The sequence below is a fragment of the Melospiza melodia genome, chromosome 3, assembly GCF_035770615.1.
Source record: "Melospiza melodia melodia isolate bMelMel2 chromosome 3, bMelMel2.pri, whole genome shotgun sequence".
NCBI classification, from domain to species: Eukaryota; Metazoa; Chordata; class Aves; order Passeriformes; family Passerellidae; genus Melospiza; species Melospiza melodia.
The window spans coordinates 34,195,520-34,217,165 of NC_086196.1; the positions used below are offsets into that span (position 1 = coordinate 34,195,520).

A 21,646-nucleotide genomic window follows, 5' to 3' on the forward strand; every position below is an offset into this window, starting at 1 on the left:
TCACAGCAAACATAGTTCTATATTCAGAAATAGATCATGTCTTTAAAATACACCCCCAAGTTTACTTTCCATTTTGTAGTTCAGAAATTAAATTAGTCAGATATTTTATGGAAATATGTGTGTGGTGAAACCAAGCTACTCCAAGAGAATTTTCCCATACACACACTTTTTGAGTTTTCAGAAAATTTATTAATAAACTATTTTTAGAAGGTTTTTCTACATATCAGTGACTAGAACATGTATTAATAAGTAAGCCTTTTCTAATTAGTATCCAATTGCATAGGAAAATAAAATAATGGCCTGCAACCACTTTGGTAACAAAAATCTGAATATAGTTCCTTGTAAATAACATATGAAAAAGCACTTGAGACTAATATTGGTATCATATGTTACAGAGTAAAATATACTGAAATGTTATGTACAACATTAAAGCAACACACTGGAGATCCAACTGGGCACAGATTTCAATTACATTGATTTTTCAGTTTCCTTTACCTACAAGGTCTGCAAAGCTTTTTAGAATGCAACAGCAACCTGTTACTGCTTTTACAGCAGTGGATTTTTAGAATGTTTGGGTCTTAGATGGGGAATGTGCAAAAAAATTAAGCATGGAAAATGTTTGCATTGAACATATTTAGGAGGCAATACTCCCTTTAATTTACAACAGTAGTACCTGATCTGAGGTGAGGTAAAAGAAGGCAAATCAAGACAGGCAGATTCATAAAGAGTGGCTGTGCCCAGCTTTAGGCTAAGACCATATTTCTAAAACTCTGGATTATCCTGGAGGGAACGGAATTCTCTACAAGGTTCAATCAGGAACACAAAATGCTATATCTGGGATTAGAAGACAGTAAAACTTTTCACTATCTCAGTGGCAAGTGAGAAAGTAGAAGTAACAGTCCTATCCAGTGAATTAGTACCTTGTTTGTATAGGAATTTGCAAGCAAGACTATTTGCACAGTAAATCTAAAGACATAAACAGAATAATGAAAATTAAATTCTGAATGAAGAAGTAGCATTTAACTAAATATTTTTTATAGTATCATGAAATACAATGTAAGTGCCTAATACAATACCATACTAGTTCTTTTCACATCATCACATAGGTAGTGGCAAACTCCTAAAAACTACTTTAACATGTAAGCCTAATGATATGACCCATCCTCTCTAGTCTGACTACCAGCTTCAGCTAAAATCCCTACTGACTATACTCATACAGCATCTCCAATAAGCCAAAACCCACACAAAAGCAGCACGTTTTCATAACCATCAGTAAGAGGGAGGTGATTAAGGCCTGAATATTCAAGGACAGGAAATTCTTCTCCATAGCCTTTCTAAAAGGAATCACCCATTTCTATGCATTATGAATATCTGAGTTTGTTTCAAACTGACTTCATCATCAACCGTTACAAATATTTGCTTCTTCAAAAGGAGCAAACAACTGAAAACCATAGAAAATTGTCTAGTAACACTCTTAAGTTTGGAAATCTCAAAGTACTTGCTTTAATAGCCTTATTCAGTAAACCTTCCTAGATGGTTTTTGCACACATTTGCGTGCCAATTATTAACTCAAGAATGGTGATACAGACAACCCTGGACACACCTTGTTCTCTCTGAGTGATTACTGGAACTTACTCTGAAAATTGTTTTGGTAAGAAAAGCTGATTTGCAGGAAGAGTCTTAATTGAAACCACATTTTCAACTGCTGAAGATCCTTTACATGTGTGTGTAGTAAACAAAGATGGAAGTTTCCTTTATGTTCTGTACCAGAAGGAAAACAAATTTCCAATCAAGTACTGTTATCAAGGTACACTTGATGTGGTAAGTTATAGATGTGCATTAGGTGGGCACTACACCCCAAATCTTGCAAGTAACAGTAGAACAACTATATTTCTCCTCCTCTTGTTGCTGTTTTTTATGCAGAAGCAGCCAAATCAGAAGCAAATACAATTTAGCAGAACATACATTGTATTAGATTGAACTGCTGGACACAAAAGGTGAAAAGTCACCACCAATTGATCAATATATATATTCAGAACTTGTGTTTTAAATTATTTCAAAAATGAAAAATTCCAAGAATATGCTTGGAATCCTTACAGGAAAGAAACACCTGCTTGGTTTTAGCTAGGGCCCAGCTCACAACAGAAGTTGTTCAACTAGCAGCATGCATAACTCTGTTACATTCTCCTGAACAAGCAGAAGAGGCTCACACCTCATGGATACCTTCTCAGTACAGAGACAGACACAAACTACCCCTGCACCCCTCCCAACTTTAGGGATAAGCTCATCCTTTTTCACTACAGAGGTGAACTCTGCTTAAATGTGATTATCCATTAATGAAAACTCAAAGATGCAGGAAGTAGGAAAATGAAACCTATTCAAGGTCTTCACCTAAAAATACAACACCTCACAAAGTGAATCTTATGCTCTGTAGGTGCATAGTGACAACCAGAAGTTGGTGAATGAATTCTCACGCCATTTCAAATTGCCACTAGGCAATTTGTCACACCAAGAGATGCTCAACACATATTTTGAAAGAAGCTCCAATTTTCTGTATGTTATTATTTGGCATATTAGCTGCAGCAGTCTGCTTCCTTTGACCAGTCAGGCTCTGGAAGGATTGCAGAAAGACCTGTATCAACACATGCCACTGCAACACCCTTCAGCTAATCTGTAAAAAGCCCCAATCAGTGAGGCACCAGAAGCTAGCATAGATAGACAGCTGGAGTAGAGATTGACAGGACAGGAAAAGGGGATGTGCAATCTTGAATCATATGGGGATGCAGTATGCTGGAGTCAATCTTTAGATGAGATACAGAGTGTCAAATATTATCTGTTACATGGTCGAGTAAAAGCCTTCTGTAAAGAGACAGTCCAGCAAGCCAGAACAGAGCCCTGGGTCAAGTGAGCAGGGGAGACACTAACAGAGCTTTTTTGAATTTGCCTATTTGTCACTTGAATATTTTTCTTTGCCAGCAAGTAAAAACTGGAGAAACTGAGCCTTAATTGTAAGAGGAAAACATGAGAAAGGAACCTCTGCAATCCTTCACTGCATGCCATAAGATTGCAAAAAACACCCAAATACAGGTTTTCAGAGGCAGAGTTTTAAGAAAATTCTAACGCTTCATTTGAGGCCAGCAAGGAACGAGTCACTGCTCCTTACAGCCTCCAGCGAGCAAGAAAGCAAGCTAGCAATGAGCATGCAGGCTCCATGAAGCTCTCATTTCATCTGGATCAAGGCAGCACATTGAGGTATTTAACAGCAAACTACTGTGTGACAACAGCAATGTCTGAGTTACACACCTATAGAAGCCCTCACTTCTCTGCACCTGCCTTCTGCCTTCTTAATGCTTTCCCAAGCCACCATCCTCTAGCATTACCTTCTACAGGATCAACGTGATCCATATCAAACTACAACGACCAAACTGCATCAGTACCACAATCTAGTGCAGAGCACACTACAGACCACATATACTCAAAGTCAACTTAAAAGATGTTATGGTGATAGAATTAATCGTGTCAGGGAGGTTTGTTCTCACTGAAATCAGTGCTTCAACAACAAATGTAACAAGGTGCATATGAATCCATGGAAGTTTAATTGCTTCACACATAAATATCTATCAACAAAATTAGCAAAGGCTTTTTAAAGCAGTTGAAAAAGTATGCATGTGTACCAAAAATGGGATGGATAATGTACATTTAAAACACAGATTTTTTTTTTTTTAATGCACTTAGGATTTGCTAATTTGTCAAAATCAGCAATGAAGTCAAAGTACTTTGGTCTCCTCTTGGGAGATGGAGCTGGCTCCCTCCTGTGCACCATGGCTGCTACTGGGGATTTTGCATTGTCCTCCCAGCTCCTCTGGAAATTACAGGAACAGAAGAATTGGAGCAATACAAGCAGGGATCAATTTCCCCATTTTATTCACTCATGTTTACTGCTGTGCAGACAGCATCCTTGCTGATGTGAGTTTTCTGCTGGACAAGAGGACTGACACTTTACTGCACAGTCCTTTGCAGAAGGATTGTTTCCCTCTCTGTGACCAACTGAAATTTCATTCAAGCATGTTGTTGTCTCATGGCTCAACAGCCCAAAATTACAGACAAGTTCAGAGTGAAACAGTTAACAGGACCTCTCAACTTAGGAATTAATTAGATTCAGTTGTTTTAGGATCCACAAAACTGAGAAAGTAAGGGCACACTTAGGCCAAATCTCTTTTGGCAGAGACTTACCACAGTACTACGTCACACCCCGATTTTGCAATCCATATCCATTGCTGCCAAGCAGAGAGTAATGCTTCATTTAATCCACACCCTTGTATAATTTGGCTGAGAATACTTCCTTTAGCCTGAAGGCTCAGCAGTAATTACCCTAACATACACCAATTTCAAGTAAATATAAATGGTGTTCTTTAGATAAAGTTTTTGGAGTCTTCAAAGATTGCTGTTATTGTGCTCTGTATTTAGTGTAATTTTTAGAGAAATATTTTAATTAACTTACCTAGAAGAAATATGAGAAAGAACATATAAAAAAGGAACATGTGTATCTTTGATCTCAGTATAAACAATTCTAGCAAGTTTAACTAGAAAATACAAACTCTTCTGACATTTATAACATCTTATCAATCAGACAGAAGAAACTGGATAAGCAACCTTTTACAATAGAAGAACTAGACTGTCAATGTTAATGGTTATGTCTCTCTGTCTTTACTATTCTATTGGAACATTTTTGTGGTTAGATGAATCAATTTATAAAATTTATTGTTTTCAAATTAAAAAATCATTTTTACTATTCATTTTTCAAGTGTAAACACCCAGCTCTTCTACCATAAGACAAGGTCCTGTATTCGTGGCTTGAGCCAGAACTCTGTCCAATGATGTGGGCAGCACAGCAGGGTCACAGAGCTCTGAGGAAGCTCCTTCTCCTGCAGAATGGCCTGAGCTGCCTGTAAGCCATGATGAAGGCACAGGCGTGTCCTGATACTCTTGATTTTTATTTACTGCCAAAGTCAGCTGTAAGCTGGAACATCATGAGCCTTTGTAATCTATTTGCACTAAAGAAACTGAGTCACAGCTACTTCAAAATGTAAATGGTATAGCCAAATAGGTTATAAAAGGAGGAGGCATAAAAAAATAACAAAAACATCTTGTGATAGATATTCCTATTGTTTTAAAAGAAAACTAACTTTGAGAAAAATATCTGTAAGCTGTATTTTTCAGTTCTTCCATAGCATTATAAGCAAATAATAAAGAAAAAAGTTTTATTTTCTTTCTTTCTCCCTTCTCTTACACATTTCCCTTAAGTCAAAGTGAGAGACATGAATATCTTAAAATGAATGATCATTTTCCCCAGGGGAGTTCCCATTCAAATTAGCAGACATATATAAAAAAAAGTACTTTAGACTTAATGCTCTTCTGTTTATGGTAAAAATACTTAGCAAACAGTGTAATTACATCCGTTGCCGCTGAGAGCTGATCTGTGGTGTTGAGCTGGTGATTTCTCTCTACTGAGTTCTCCTACCAACTTTTAAAAAATAAAGAGAAAATCCATTAACTGGATCTAAAACTTAACTAATTATAACAAATACTCAGTGACTATGCAGTAATCTTTAGTTAAAACAAAGGCTTGTAATGACTGTAAAGGTATGTTTACCTTTGGTTAATAGGAGGAAAAAATCTCACAACAGAATAATATATTCAAAAACTACGTGCTAGTATTCTGCATTATTGCTATCATTATTGCTATCTATTATTTAGGACCAAGTGGCAGTGGGGATGTTTAAGTAATTCAGTTTCCAAAAGAAAGAAAGCATACATACTTGATCCAGTCACAGAGTTAAAATCAATTACATCCTACAAATTACAGAAAATGTGAGAATTGTTCAAAGTAGCAATAACATATTTATTGCAATAACAGAAAGCAACTCGCATTTCTACATTTAAGAATGTAAAAGAAACTACTAGGCAAAATTCTTAAGTTTTTTGGCATCAGTGTCCCATTAGAATAATTAAAAAAAAGGATCACATTTTCAAAAAATCCATCTCCATAAAAATATAAGAATAGTCCTCTTAAGAATTTTTAAAAGTTTAAATTTCTGAAAAGTGTGTCAGGAAGAATTAGTTCTTCAGATATGTGACAGAGCAGGAAGACAGCAAACTGCATAAGACCATTGAAATATAACTGCAAAGTGAGAGACAAGTACTAGGCACTTATTTCTTTCATCATGATGCACATTCCCCTTTTTCAAACACATGACACAATCTACTAGCAGCAGATTGCAGCTTGCAGGAAGCTAACCACTCCACAAGCATTTATTCTCATGCATCACTTCCTATGTTGGCAGCACCTCCATAGCACACACTGAAAGTGTTCTGCATTTCTGCCCAGCCCCAGACTCCATGGGTAGCAGAGTGCTATCAAAACATATTTTGCTCACTGTCTGATCAAGGCCACTAGGAATATCCCTTAGTGAAGGGGGAACTTGCATTTCTTCCTCTGTAGAAGAAGGAGGGAGTAATTGTAGCAAGAATAAACGGAAAAGATAAACAGATCAGGCAAACAATGAAAAGACTACTAAACAATTTTGCACAGGCCTCATAACATCACTTCATTATTTTCTCAATCAATAACACAAAAAAAGGCCAGCAGACTCACCAATGCTAATGAAATTGAGAAACTTTGTGAAATTATTATACATTACCTACTTCCCTTTTGTAAGTTTTTTCATAAATAAAAAATAAAGTAAAATTAGTTCCCCATCGTGACCTATAGCAGACTGTAATACACTCACACCACTAATAGTGTGAGTTCTGATTAGTCTCAACTAGTAGTGTGAGTTCTGACCCATTTTTAGGTGCGTATTTGGTTCTCTTCGCCGTAACATTTCTGCCCCAATTTTAAGATGTGGGGATAAAAAGAAAAATGTCAATGGAACTTAGACATTATGACAAATTGCTACAGCATTTCCATAGCTCTGATCTGTGCAGCCCTGCTAGCTTAATTGCTTTCACCATCACGGCAAATCTAAATGAAGCTGCTGGGCAAGCTAATGAGGCAGCATACATTACAATTCAACAAGGAACAGATATACCCAATATCCTTTCAAAACAAAATTGAGTTATTTTCTTGTGTTTATATTCTTAGCAAGAAGTCTTTTATCCATACTCAAGACATTTCTCTTAAAAACTGGATAGGAAGATATTTCACTCCTATGTTAAAATATGATTTGTTAAAACACAATATTAACACAAAAATGCTAGGAACAAAAAAAGTATGTTTTCAGTGATCCATGTGCCATTCAATTTGCCTGATTTCTCCAAAGAGCACCCCCTCTAAACAAAAACATTCCCCCACCCTAAAATTACATATTTCCAGCACAGTAGTGCAGGGAAGATGGCAATGCTGCCGCCCGTACCACATGGCTTCTTTTAGTCATCTTCTGTCTTCCAATCACCTCTTTCACGAGGTGCTACAAATACTGTACTTCATCCTATACTTGGACTATATAGTTCACATACATGCACTCTTCTATTAATATATAGTCTTGTCATTTTTTAGTATCTGTCTGGAATATTTTGTTAATGATTATTCTAAAATTAGAAAAAAAAATAAGTTATTACACTAACAAAATTGAACTAAATTGTTCATTTGATACATGTTCAATTACACCTTGTGTAAGTCTTATTTCCCCTAAGAGTTTCTCAGTAAGAGATGAAAAGAATAAGGCAACACTGAACAAGCTTTCTGTAGAGATTCTTCCTTGAGTGGCACAAAATTATGTGAAAGGCATATAGCTACCAAAAAACCCAAACAAGTCCATCCAATTCCTTCAGGGCTGTTGCAGTACTGAAGGATAGATGTTACAGAGTTGGGGAGAAAGTATGAAATATTGGGGGGGGATAAATGATTTAACATACATATGAGATTGCAACTTTTGACATGCATTTCTGCAGCATTTCTCCACAATGTGAATTTTGCTACTTGGTGTAGCAAAATTGTACCTCCTTTTTCTGATTCTAAAAAAAACCCCCAAGAATAAAAAAATGTATTTTAAGAACATTTAACTGATGCATTAATATTCCTGATATCTTTATGTAGAAATCTATTTCACCATCTGCTTGGGACTGAAATAAGCAGTTTTAAATAGGCTATCAAATGTAACAGAGGACTTAAATATGAAGTCAGTTTTGTTAATTTTTTTAGAGAGTAATAAAGAGTGCTTTGAAGCTTTCCCTTTATATAGGTGGAAAACACCTTTGACTGTCAGTTGTGTTAATGGAGAGAAAATTTCTAATTGTTCTCAACCCTGCCAAAATGTTGTGTTTTTTGTTTTTGAGATTTTCTTTAAAGATACAAGAACCATCACGTTTCTAGCACATACGTAATTAATTTTTAAGAGCAAGTTTAATTAACTGGTTTTATTGAAGTCCAAATTTCAGTGAACAGATCTGTGTAGTATTTATAGTCAAGCTTCAATCTCCCACATAATTAACAATTAGGGTCACTGTTAATTACAATGACTTGAAACCTAAAACTTATTTTAGAAAGCATGTCCTGAACATTATGGTAGTTACTGAAAAATCACTGTTGAATAAAGCCCAAAGATGCCAGATATTTCTTTCATGGCATGCCACAGACCTCCAAAACAGTGTCTCATAGGAAGGTGATTTCACTGTCCAAAGATACTCAGAGTCTTAAGGACGAAAGGCAAACAAAATTTTCCAGAGGGGATTTTAATGTCTGTGAGCTAGAATGAGCAATTGAAAATCTGGAGGTTTTGCTACTTCTCTATTTGTTAAAAAAATAACAACTAGGAAATGGGTCATCCTGGAAGAAGTTATGAAAGAGGAGGATATGAGAAGAAAGAGCCAGGAATGTTTAAGACAAAGTTCTGGATAATGCTACAGTACAGTGCTGCAGAACAGCACTACAGGCCAGGTATGATAAAACTGGCTCTAAGCATGAGCATAGCCAGGGCTATACAGCACAGGCAAGGTAAAACCTTAATTCTGACTTTCAAAGACAGATCTCAATCAAATTGCATTTCCAAGGTAGGAAAAAAAAAACAAAACAAAACAAAGGAAAGCAAAGGAAGAGGAACAGAAGTTAAGCAACCTTAAATATTACATACCTCTAGGGACAGATTCCTGACAGTACTAAACACCCATAAGACTTTGTGAATCTAAACTACAAATGTAAAACCCAAAGGGGATGACTTTCTCCAAAGACAAACATCTAGCAGACTTTTCAAAATTACTGACATGTTATGAGCACAGGTACAACTATACTGAGGCAGACACAAAAATTATTCTGATGTGGTAAAATGAGTCACAATTCTGATGAAAAATTTCAGCAAACAGGTCGTCATGACAGACAGTAAGAAAAACTAAATTCCACGCCTTTCCCTCAAATTTTAAACAAACTTTGTGAGAGGAAGGCACACAACACACATTTTCTTTAATTCTGTTAAATCTGATGAAATGTCTCTAATGAAGTGCTTTATACGTAACACATAAAAATAAGTGGATCCATGTTGTACCTGCTTTGTGGCACTTATTTGCTAATTACTATTTGACAAAATTCATTATGTTTTTCTAGTAATTCTAACCACACTCTTGACCAAACTCTCTCTTGCACAGCACTGCACAGAATCAATGGGAAAGCAGTAGATGTTAACTTTGAATTTGGCAAGATTTTCAACACTGTCCCCCATAACATTTCCACAGATGAACAGCTCAGGTGGGCACTGTGTAAAACAGACAGTGCAGCAGACTGGAAGCTGGCTGAGCTGGGGAGTTTAGAGGCTTGTAACCACTCACATGAAACCTAACTGGAGACTTTAGACCAGTGGTGCACTCCTCAGGTCAGTACTGGTGTCCACACTTGAACCTCTCCATTAATGACCTGGATGACAAGACTGAGTGCATCCCCAATGAATATGCAGATGAGAAAAATCTGGGAGGAGGAGCTGATACAGCAGAGGACATGCTGCCATTCAGAGGCACCTTGACAATGCACACAAATGGGCCAACAAGAACCTCTGGAAGCTCAACAATGGGAAATGCCAAGTCCTGAACCAGGGGAGAAATAATCCCATGTACCAAAGCAGACTGAAATACACAAAATATAATTTCAACATAATTCAAAATCCTTTCATGTGAGAACCGTCAAATATTGTGATAGGTTGTCCAGAGATGTTTTAGAGTCTCCATCCTTAGAGATATTCAAAACCCAAATGGACACAGTCACTGAGCTCTAGGTGAATCCACTTTAAGGAGGAGGGTTGAGCTCCATGGTCAATAATATGATCTTGTCTTTACTCATCTCACATAAAGAATATTCTGTCATTGAGAAAGATACTGAAGCTCTCTATCAGATAATTAAACAATTAATTACTTTATTTAGAGCAAACTGGTTGGAAACAAAGGCAGTCCTGCCTTGGCATCCATGAGCTAACTATTCTTGAGGGAAGTGGGGAAATAGAATAAATAGCAGAATAAGGCTGGGGCTTTGTTAAAATCTATAAATCTGTGAAATTACGCACTTGAAGAAAAGCCAAAACACACGATATGTCAGGGTATACAGAACCCATTTGTCAAAATGAACTCACATATTTAAAAGCCATAGCAGTGAACATTATTTTTATTTGAAGTATTATATTACAAAGTCACAAACAGCCAATTCTGCAAATGTATCTGGATATGAAAAGATTTAAACGTCAGGAAAGATCTGCTGTATTACTGCTACTGCCCATATAGCACATAGATGGAAACACTGCTTTTCCACTGCTTCCTGCCTCAGGCAAGACTGAGACAATTAAACCGTCTTTTAAAAGGAAAGGGCTGCATATATTCAGGCTGCTACACTCCCCATACTACAAGATACCAGCTACCACCTTACCAAACTATTAGAGCATGCACATACACCAGTTACGTGGTTAAAAATCCTGCTAACAGAGCTTTACACATGTAAATGGGAATTCTGCATTTTGCTTTAAGAAGCACTAAATGCACAGTAAAAGGTGACAGAACTGAACTGTCAACATAACCTTCAGGAATATGGAACCATTTGCTGGATCCCTAGTACAGGCCATTGCTAACAATGCAACATCCCAATTAAAATAAGTACAAAATGAAAATATATTTTGTATATAAAACCAACACAGAAAATAAAGGTTCTGTCCTCACAGCACAATCAATAAATCAACAGAAACATTTAAGTACAGATTATCTATTATTCAAAAGCAAAATTTATCTGGCAGTTAGGACCTATGAACACCAGCACTTATCTTCACAATTTATAACCAATAGGGAATGATGAAATAGATAAGTAAATCTTTTTCATATTTCACTGAAAACAAGTCTACGATAATAGAACAACCTGGAGGCCCAGAAAACGACAGAGAAGTATTTCACAATTTTAAAATATTTTCTTATAGAAAAATCTATTTTAATTGTGGCCCATTAGTATTTTTATGGTTGCTTTCCCTTAAAAATATTCCTGTTCACATGGCGGCTTCTTAACTATGTTTCCTATTTTACTATGCTTCCCTGGTATAAATACTTTCCTGTACCTGTGGATCATCCTGGAAGTAGAGATCAGCTTTGGAAACAAAACCACAGAGTGTTCATACACAGCTGTAACATACACCTATGTTCCCTCATGCTACTTAGGAAGTCACCATCAACATTTTTATCTGTGCTTCTGCATAAACTGAAATTCAAGAAAACAGAATTACTTGGTTTAAGCAATACTAGGAACAGCCATGTAGAACAACTTAAAAGCATATGTTAATGTTCTTTAAAGGGTTGGTCCACTTACTTTAAGTGTTCAAAATTTGTAAGCATATGTGTTCTACTGCCTCTGTGAGATTCACACACAGTGGAAATAACATGTATCCATTAGCAACAGATGAATATTATTATGGTTCCAAACTCTTTTGTTTAGGTAGACAATAAAAACACTGAAGTTAACTGGTGTATGGCCATTTGCATTGTGAATTAGTGACTAAAAGTGATTCTGAGACCAGCGGTCTATCTTTTAGACCAAGCTAAGGACCATTTCCCCAGCTGCTCAGAAAAAGTAATCATAACTTCACTTGCAAAAAAAATTGTCTGCCTTTAGGAGATAATTCTATATAATTATAGAGATTATTCCTATCTTTACTATCTACATTTTAAATCTCTATTACGTGTTTTTATTTCATTATATATTCCACCCTCCCTCTGGAATTCTTTTTACTCCTCTCAAGGATACAAAACAAAAACACTTTGAAATTAAGGTGCCAATTTTCTGTCTTATTTTACAGGTGCCCAGAAAAAATGGCATGAAATTATAAATTTTATTATTAAATACTGTGATTATCAATGAAACAGATATTATTAGCAAAGTAAGCATCACAAATGTACATAATTGCATTGCTTACCTTTTTCTCCAAATCTTTCAATATAAAATATCTTTAGGGGAAAAAAAAATCTAAAAATAGATTAAAAACAACTGCAAATAGACTATCAAGCACTAAGGTTTTGTAGTAGTATATATGCTTTTAAATCCTATTCTTTTTGAATGCTCATGTTTAAGATACTTCAGTAAGCATTCAAATATTATCAAAATATTAAATTAAGAAAAGCTAGCAATCTCATCCTCTTCTATGAATTTACAGCACTAATAAATAGGTGTACAGCTTAAATAAAGAAAAATTTTACAAAGAAACATGCATCAGCATTGGACTGTATCACACTGGACTTAAACAGTATCACATATAACAAAACTGGGTTAGTCCCTGAAAGAGTTGCACAGCAAAATTTTAAAAGGCAGAAAATAAAAAAAATCTCATAGAAGTTATCACTCCTTCTGTACAAAGAGTGAAGAAATAAAGAAACTTACCACTTTCAGCAGTGAAAGAATACAGAGGATTCAGTGGAAGACTCAGAGCACCCGACAGCCTTAGCTTGGAGTGCGGTGACAGAGATGATGGTGCAGGAAGCAAGAGATTTGAGTTTGCCTGTAATAGGAAGACAAATCAGAAAGTGAAGTGTAATTTCCTGGGTCACTTACTGATGCAATAGCTAGAAGAGAAATACGTGTTTACTGTAAATAACTATTAAATTCCAGGAAAAAAAATTAAAGCTCAAGTCGATGAAGACTGACAACTTCAATATTTATTTTTTCTTAGTATTTGGAGATACAGACTTGGAAAAATTACTGGCACAGCAACAAACTCAATTGCGTGTTTATATATGAATACTAACTCTCAAGCAATGCAAACAATGAAACAGAATTGTCTGGACCAGCATTTTGTTGCATCTTCCTGTACAAACATAACAAGATGCATATATGCTCATAAACTTATAAGTGTAAAATAATTTCTCATCTTTGAGTACTCAAACTACACTACATCCATGAATAGATACTCCACTATAGGAAAAAAAATCTTAAACCAATCCTAGCACAGAACTGATTTCTGTAAAGCAATAAACACCAAAATCTCAGGCACTTCCTACATTTAAATCACATATAATATAATTCCAGTCCTAATCTCCATAGCAACAAAGACAATGTAGTTAAAATCCATTTTCCTATGGACTTTCTATATATATATACACACACATACAACTATTACAAAACAAAAGCCCTTCCCAAACTTTACTCTTGTAATATTATCCAATACAGTCTATGAAAAAAAAATTTAATTATCTCAAGTTTTTGGTTGATCCAAATGAGAATTTTACTGTTTGTCACATATATTTTCACTGCCTTAATACACCAAAGCCAAGGCAGAAGAAAAACAGGCCTTGAATAAAATATTTGTAACTTTCCTCAAGTAAGGTATTCATATGCTAAAATTCATTAGAGTTATTTACATAACATAATTCTTGACCCTTTTAAAAGTCAAACCTATTTCATCATATAGAATAAAAGAATATGGTTACTCAATCCAACTAAAATTTCCCAGTTAGTAAAGTACTACCTCTGGCCTCAGTAAACTCTAGATCAGAACCTTAAACATAAGTGGTTGGCCAGTGATATCTTGCGAGTTTTCAAACTACTGCATTGTAAATTCTGTTTAAAGAAAGGAGACAATCACCATTCAACTGGGTTTAACTATCTCAAAAATGACATATTTTATATAACAATTCTTTCTCTAATTCAATATTTATTATTCAATTCAATAATGCATAGTATTTGGGTATTGGCAAACTACCTGAAATGCAGGTAATTTAGCAATAAAAATGTGTGTTGAATTACTTGACTGGGCCAGAGGGTATCTGCCACCAAATCCTCTGCACCACTACACCTGACCACCTTGATGTGTCTGGTTTTTGTGCAGGAATATGGATTTCATTATAATGTGGAAAGTTTATACAAAAATTATCTTTGACTAACAAGGAATCTTGCAGCAAAAGTGCACAACTGTAATGACTATACTCCAAAGCTAACAGAAAGAAAAGTAAGATAAAAAAATCAGATTAATTCATTGAACATGATTTCAAAAAAGCATTAAACCTACTAGATTTTACTACAGTATACAAATCTAAATGAATGCTAGTAAGCAGTAGCTGGGAAATGTTATCAGAATGGAAGCCTGTTTTTCTGAACAACTGCAACAATAAAATCAATCTGCTTTTCTTACATTTACATATGCAAGCAAGCTTCATTAATATAAAGTTTTCCCTTATACAAAAGAATGGTGGAAAGCCATTAGCATACATATTTACTCAAATACAGAAAAAATAATCTGTTCTGCAAATGTTTTGATCTCAGCTTCCAGTATTTCATCTTCTTTAATCCACTGTAAACTCTAGGGAGAGCCTTTTTCCCTAGATAAATGAGAAGATCTCCCCTTTGCATGAATTTATTGCTAAGTGCACAGTACACCACAAGACAAACAGAGGCTTTCCAGTCAAATACTTTAATGGAACTCTCTTTCAAATTTACTATCAAAAATTAGATTTCAGATAACACCAGGAAATGAAGAAAGGTTGAATATACTGGCCTTTGGAAATCAAGTTTAACAGGACAGAACAAACTATTGAAAACTAACACTTAATAGATGCCTCCCCAGTTCATCCTGGAAGGAAGAATTATAAAGCTAAGCTTGTCTTGATTCTGGTCCTTGAACAAAGTATACCAGGGATTTGGAACTCTATGTAAATTATTCCTGTGCAACAGTTAATTTACTTCTTTTTATTTTCCAGCTGTATACCTGCCAAATAGTGTGCTTTGAAATAAAATGCAACAAGACAAAGAGAAGAGAGGGCTGAATGTGCAGTCCTGAGGATTTAAGAAAATCACCTGTTCTAAAATGCAGCCTAAGTTCCATTAGAGTACTTCCTTTCTGTCCAAGGCCTTAAAAACAAGAGGACAACCTTTTTAATAAAAAAGATATTAAAAACTAAGTTTTAAGTAGTCTTACAGGAAGTGATTTATACCTCCCCTTGATGGCAGTGAAGCTGAATTCAGGTGAGCAATAAAAGACTCCCCATCCAAAGCACAGACAAAACTAGAATTTTAATGACCTTTCTGCCACTAGCTCTTAAGCATTATTTAAAGCTCTAAGAGGCCCAAGGAGGAAAAAAAGTCACAACATTGTAACAGAAATGGGAAGCACTCAGCTAATAAGTGAGGAGTTGTGATTCAAGCACAACTGCTTCCAGGTGAAGTACACTGTTCTATGAAAAATAATTATCCTACAACAGGCAGACATAAGACTATTCACAGAACCACATTACTTTTTTTTTTTTTTTTTAATATAGGCTGTGGGAAATCATTGCTAAATATCTTCATAACAATGAGCAAAGCTGGCTAAGATAGCCAACCATGAATTTACTTATTTTTCACAACAGGCTCTGCTTTCTTCATGCATGAACCACAGCTTTATCAGAGACACAGTTTACTACTACTGTAAATTGAGCAAAACTAAGAGTTAAAACACTCTTATTGTTTCCATCACAATCAAGATACCTATGTAATTTTTGCCAGGCTTAAAGAAAGATGATTTGCATTTTCTTTTCTGGGTTAGGGCAGCTCTATGCAAATTATGCAAATACACACTTTCACTGAAACTAGTTTTCACATTAAAAGTGAATTACATGAGACAAAAAATAGAATGCTCTAAGACCTGACAATGTGGCAAAAGCATATATTGAGAGATAAAGCAGCCAACATGTAATTTTTTCCAAAACTAGTACTACAGAGTATTTACAGATGCTATTTGTAAGTGCCACAAAGGTGTCAGACATCTAAAAGGCAAATTTCAGAGCTAGAATACTACACCTTCAAAGAAAGCTCTTCTCTCCATACCTACACAACATATATCATCCCCTTGTTATGGACAGTTACAAACTGTTTTTTTTTTTTACTGCTAGATGGAAGCAAAACTAAAAAAACATAAATAGTAACATTGAATGAAAAACTCTTATAAGAACTTCCAAGAGCCAGAGATGAATTAAATGTTTTCCTATCAAAAACCTCCATTAACAGAATCATGCATTAGTATTAGTTCCTTGAGGTAGAGACAAATAACTGCTGCAAAGATTCACTACTCTGTAATTTCTCTATTTGGAAATGAAGCTAATTCTGCATTCTGGTTTCACACAGAAATTAATTTTTACATTTGTATCAAAACGTCTTAGCTTTTGTGAATTGCTAAAGCTTTAGCACAATAATCAACTCTTTGTTCTAATTTCTGGGCTAAGAATGGCAATGCTGCAGAAGAGAAGAAACTTTATCTATAATTTGTTAAGGTTCAAGTTTAGGTAAAAGGAAGAAAAACAAAAATAAAAAAAATTATTGGCTCTAACAGGACCTGGAAAGGGGGCATGGGTCATAAGACAAAGAACCCAATCTTATATGGGATCAGAGTATTCTCTATCTAGCTTAACCCAAATGTAATGTATTGACAGTACATTTTCCAATCCGTACCTAAGTCACAGAACTCTAAACTCTACACTTTAAAGTTAGTTTTAAATCCAGTAGCTGTTAAGTTTTAAAGTTCTAAAGTTTTAAATTTTTCAGTTTTTAATTCAGTATGCTGTTAAGTTGACACGTGTGAAAACCAGAGACACCCACGTTGGCAGATTTGCTATTTGTCTGTTCCAGCACATTTGTCTCACAAAACATGACTCCAGGTGTGACCTTAGGCCAGGTCTGCAAGGTGTGCTGCCACCATGCTTGTCCCAACATAGTATTTCCCACATGTCTGTGACAAGGGCATGCAAACATGACCCAAAGACCAGGATTACTCTGCGCTGGGGCCGCCTCACCTTAAACGCCTTGCGCAGTTTCAGGTGCCACAATGTAAGAAAGACATTAAACTATTAGAGAGTGTCCAAAGGACAGAAACAAAGATGGTGAAGGGCCAGTAGGAGAAGCTGTACCAGGAGTGGCTGAGGTCACTTTGTCTGTTCAGCCTGAGAAGGGGAGACCTCAGTGCAGTTACAGCCTCCTCACGAGGGGAAGAGAAGGTGCAGACACTGTTCTCTTCTCTGGGGTGACCAGTGACAGGGCTCAAGGGAATGGCCTCAAGTTGTGTCAGGGAAAGTTTAGGTTGAATATGAGGAAAAATTTTTTCACTCAGAGGGTGGTTGGGCACTGCAACAAGCTTCCCGGAGAAGTGGTCACATCACCAGCCTGACAGAGTTCAAGAAGTATTTGAACAATGTTTTGGGCACATGGTGTGACTCTTGGGGTTGGTTCTGTGCAGTGCCAGGAGGTGGACTTAATCTCTGGAGGTTCCTTCCAATTCAAAATATTCTATGATTCTGTGAAATACATACAAGGTAACACACCTGCGTTCTCATTTGGATTTTTAATGTTCCAACTCGACCACAGTGCAGCAAGCCATCCTACATGTGGTTTCATTTTTCTCCATTTTCACTCGTCATTCTCAGAAATATTAGCACATTCTCACAGAAATATTAGCACATTCATGTGGCTGAGTGGCCACTTTTAAGAGTTCTACTTTGACAAACACTTTAGCAAACCATTCATGTGAGCATGCAACTCTGATAAGCCTTCCAGCAAAGCCAGTACTCACATACATGCATCATATCTCATATGGGAAAGAGAATTGCATACACATTAAAAACTAATTCTCAATTACAAATTAATAGAAATTTGAAGTTTTATGTTGTATATTTTATTCTGGGGCTGTCCAAAATGTGATAATCAGGCAGGCAATACTGTGGCCACATGCAAAAAATTATCCCATGCCAGCTTGAAAAGTATCTACTGCTGTCACCTGAGTCTCATGTTGGATCACTGAAAAGATCAGCATCAAGACTCCTTTCAAAGAAATCTCCTCCCCCATATCTCAGTGGGTCATAAAGTCCTGCAAGGAAACGCTCTCAGTGTTCATAATTACTACTGCTATGTGACAGATATCAAACTGGATGTCCATTCTTTAAACCACCATCCTGTACTGTTTGGAAACTCACACAGGGAGAAGACTCGGATGAACTTTTGGACCTCTCCCACGTGGCTAGACGGCTTGGAGGATGCTGTCAAAAGCATTGATCATTACTCTGCTCACAGTGGACTTACTCATCCCAAACTAGTCAATGGAAATCTAGTGTTACAAAACTCCAGTGGCTGAAAGTTATTCTTTCAAACACAGTTGTAGGCTTACCTATTTTATCTAGTCACACAGGAACATGGAACTTGTAGATGCTTCTGCTAAACCAGATTTGTCTTCCACAGTCCAGAACTACTGGTTAATCTGGGACTAAAGAGTTGCAATGATAAAGGTTCTCATAAACTCTCTAACCCCATCATTTTCTTCATATGGCCAGACATCCAGAACAGTAAAAATTTATCCTGGAGTATCTTCCTGGAATACTTGTCCCAGACACAAGGCTACACGCTCCATTCTCTCCATGTTGTGCCTTTCTCTCATAAACAACTTGACAGCACCAGCACTCACTTTGTAGGTGAGCAGAACAGAATGAGCAGAAAGTAGAAACAAGGTTTGCTTCCTTGTGTCAGGCCACACGTAATTGAAAGGTAGAAGCAGCATACTAGTGTTATTCATGAGAGCTACCGTGTGCTGTTTCATGAAGGGGTTCACTGGGAGTTCACAGTTCAGAAATCTGTGGTCTGTGTGAAGGTCTGTAGGATAGCTTTCTTCCAGACAGTTTCAAAGTTTAGGCCTAATGGGGATGCCAAAGCCAAGGAACCAGAATAAATCTAATCCAAAGTAAAACCCCTAAAGCATGATGACAGTAGTTACAGCAACCCCAGCAACAACAACTTTCATCTACTCACCAGCTTCTTTTGTGATTCACTACTTATTAATGCAGACAAAACCTAAAACTACATTTAAAAAAATCTACACGCACTCAAAAGTACTTCAAAATGAAAAACAGTAAATGCAAACTCAAATGTGGTTCATGTCATTGTGAAAAGTAATTATAACTTCACAGTGCTATTCAGGAACATTCTGCATCCTTGTTGCATGCAAAATTGTCTCAAGTTGGGGAATTTAACTTAATTAAATTTATTGCCAATTACAAAAGTTTAATTACCAATTTGAGTACTGAGAAACAAGACAAAGAGTAAAACACCCAGCCAAAGAAAACACTTTTCATCCCTTTTTGTCTGTCTCCACTTCAGGCACCTCTTTTTTTCTCCTTTCTAATCCCCAGTCTCCTTAATTTTGACATTATATTACACTCAGTCCCCTTGGAAAGGCAGTGGAAGGGTGGGGCAGTAGAGTGAGACTAGTGCATAGTGACTTGCTCTTTTTGACTCTTCTTTTTTCTTGCTCTTTTCAACTGCTTAATATGGATCCTTCACCACCCAACATCCTTGGGGATTGCACCTGTCCAGCATGGATTCTTCCACTGTTTGCAACACGGTCAGAGATGTACCATCATGTGTGTTTTCTTTTGCATGTCCTCGTGTATCTCCTGTCTTTCCCTTCAAGCCTACTCTGTTATTTCCCTAGTATTTCCATTTCTGCATTGTTTTGAGTCTCTTGCATCACCTTCCTGCCTCCTTCTGTGTCTTCTTTCATATCTCCTCATTTCACATGACTCCTCGCATCCCTCCTCCTGTATCTTCACTTGCGTCCCGACACGTTTTCCTTTGCATTTCTCCTCTGCTGTGGTGTTTCCTGTCTCTAGTAGGTTCTGACCTTTGTTAAGTCTCTTTTCTCAGAGGTGCCATATTCTGTCTGGTTCCAGTTTCAGTTGTGCAGTTGCTCCATACTGCCCTTCAATGAGCTGCCTTGAAACAGCTGTGCCCAGCACAGGACATGCTCTCCTCCCTGCCCTGCAGCTCCCTAAACCCCCTAGCATTTATGCCACATACAGTTTTTAAGGTGGATAGGAATCTCAACCATAATGATCTATGGATCACTGATTTCACATAAATGGACAAACAGCAATGGGCACCAGCACAAAAAAAAAAAAATCCCTTGTCATCAGTACTTAAAAAACAGAATTAGGTTTTTTATGATTGCTCTTAAGAGCTACTTATACCTGCATTAGTATAAGTGACAGATGTATTCATTTCTAAAGACCAGATGCCATGATAATACATATGTGTTTTTTTAAGTATACCAGTTCCAGAATATGGGAAGACTATATTTCTGAAATTAATTACATTTGACTTACCATAACAGAATCAAGTTTTTGTTTCACCTTCTGCATTCTCATTGATGCTCTTGCAACACTGACAAACTGATCTGCTGGAGACATCACTGAGTTTTTTTGCACAGGAATTTCAGAAAAACTGCCAATGAAGTGTGGCCCCCTTGGTGCAGCTGTGGTAAGTGATGAACTAAGATCTCTTACAAGTTCAGCTTCCTGTTGAGCAACTGTAGAAATAACCAATATTAATGTCTCAGGTGAAGCCTTACATTGCCATGGGAACAAAAATGGAAGGATCACAGTAATTTTGCCAGCCATGTCTCCAGTCAAATACCATCAAAAACTGTACCAACAGTACTATTGGGAAAACCTGATAGTGACATGAAAATTTCCCCTTACTACCCCATTTTCCCCCTAACGCTTCTGATCACAATATCATACTTTCAGTTATTTGATTTAGTAATCTCTCATACAGAAGTGGTACTTTTGTATTGCTTATAAACAATAGTGTTCCTCATACAGAAATATGGCATTGGTGGGGGGGAAAGAGTGGGAAGAGAAAGGAATTTTTCAAGGGCAATGAAGTTGTAAAGCCTGCACTGAGTTCAAGCTGGGGACATTTCACATTTTTTCCAGCCTAGTTCAAGTGAGTTTATGATGCCTGAGCAGTACTTCATAAGTTGACAGACATATTATCCAGGCACAGGACACAATGACTGACAAGTTGACTTTTGCAATTTTTTTGTACTATGGTCTCAAGCCAACAAAGGTTAGAAGAATTCTTCATGGAAGTTCTGCCCAGGACATTAATAAAACTGTTGGTGTATCTAAAACACATGCTGTCAGAGTCTTAAAAATTGCGTGAGTGACTAAAATTAGTATTACTATATGTTTAACTCTTTCAACACTGTGGCAGTATGACTATTTTCTGAAAGAAAAAAGAGTGCTTTTAACCAAAAAAGGAACATAAAGATAGTAACCAATAATACAAAAAAAAAAAAAGACTACAATCTATGAAAAGTCTTATTGTTAGCAGTTGGGCAGTCAGAAGACA

At 36.5% G+C, this 21,646-nt stretch overlaps 1 protein-coding gene across 4 annotated transcripts in view; it reads right to left on the reverse strand.

Annotated features, from left to right (window-relative positions):
- The window catches only part of AHI1 (Abelson helper integration site 1), an 85,546-nt gene that overhangs the window by 32,944 nt on the left and 30,956 nt on the right, over positions 1-21,646 (reverse strand). For all 4 annotated transcript variants that reach the window (XM_063151239.1, XM_063151240.1, XM_063151237.1 and 1 more), the window contains 2 exons: positions 20,617-20,819; positions 12,887-13,004 (listed from right to left, as the gene is read on the reverse strand). In XM_063151239.1, coding sequence (XP_063007309.1) covers positions 12,887-13,004; positions 20,617-20,819 — 321 coding nt within the window. The remainder of the gene's footprint in view (positions 1-12,886; positions 13,005-20,616; positions 20,820-21,646) is intronic.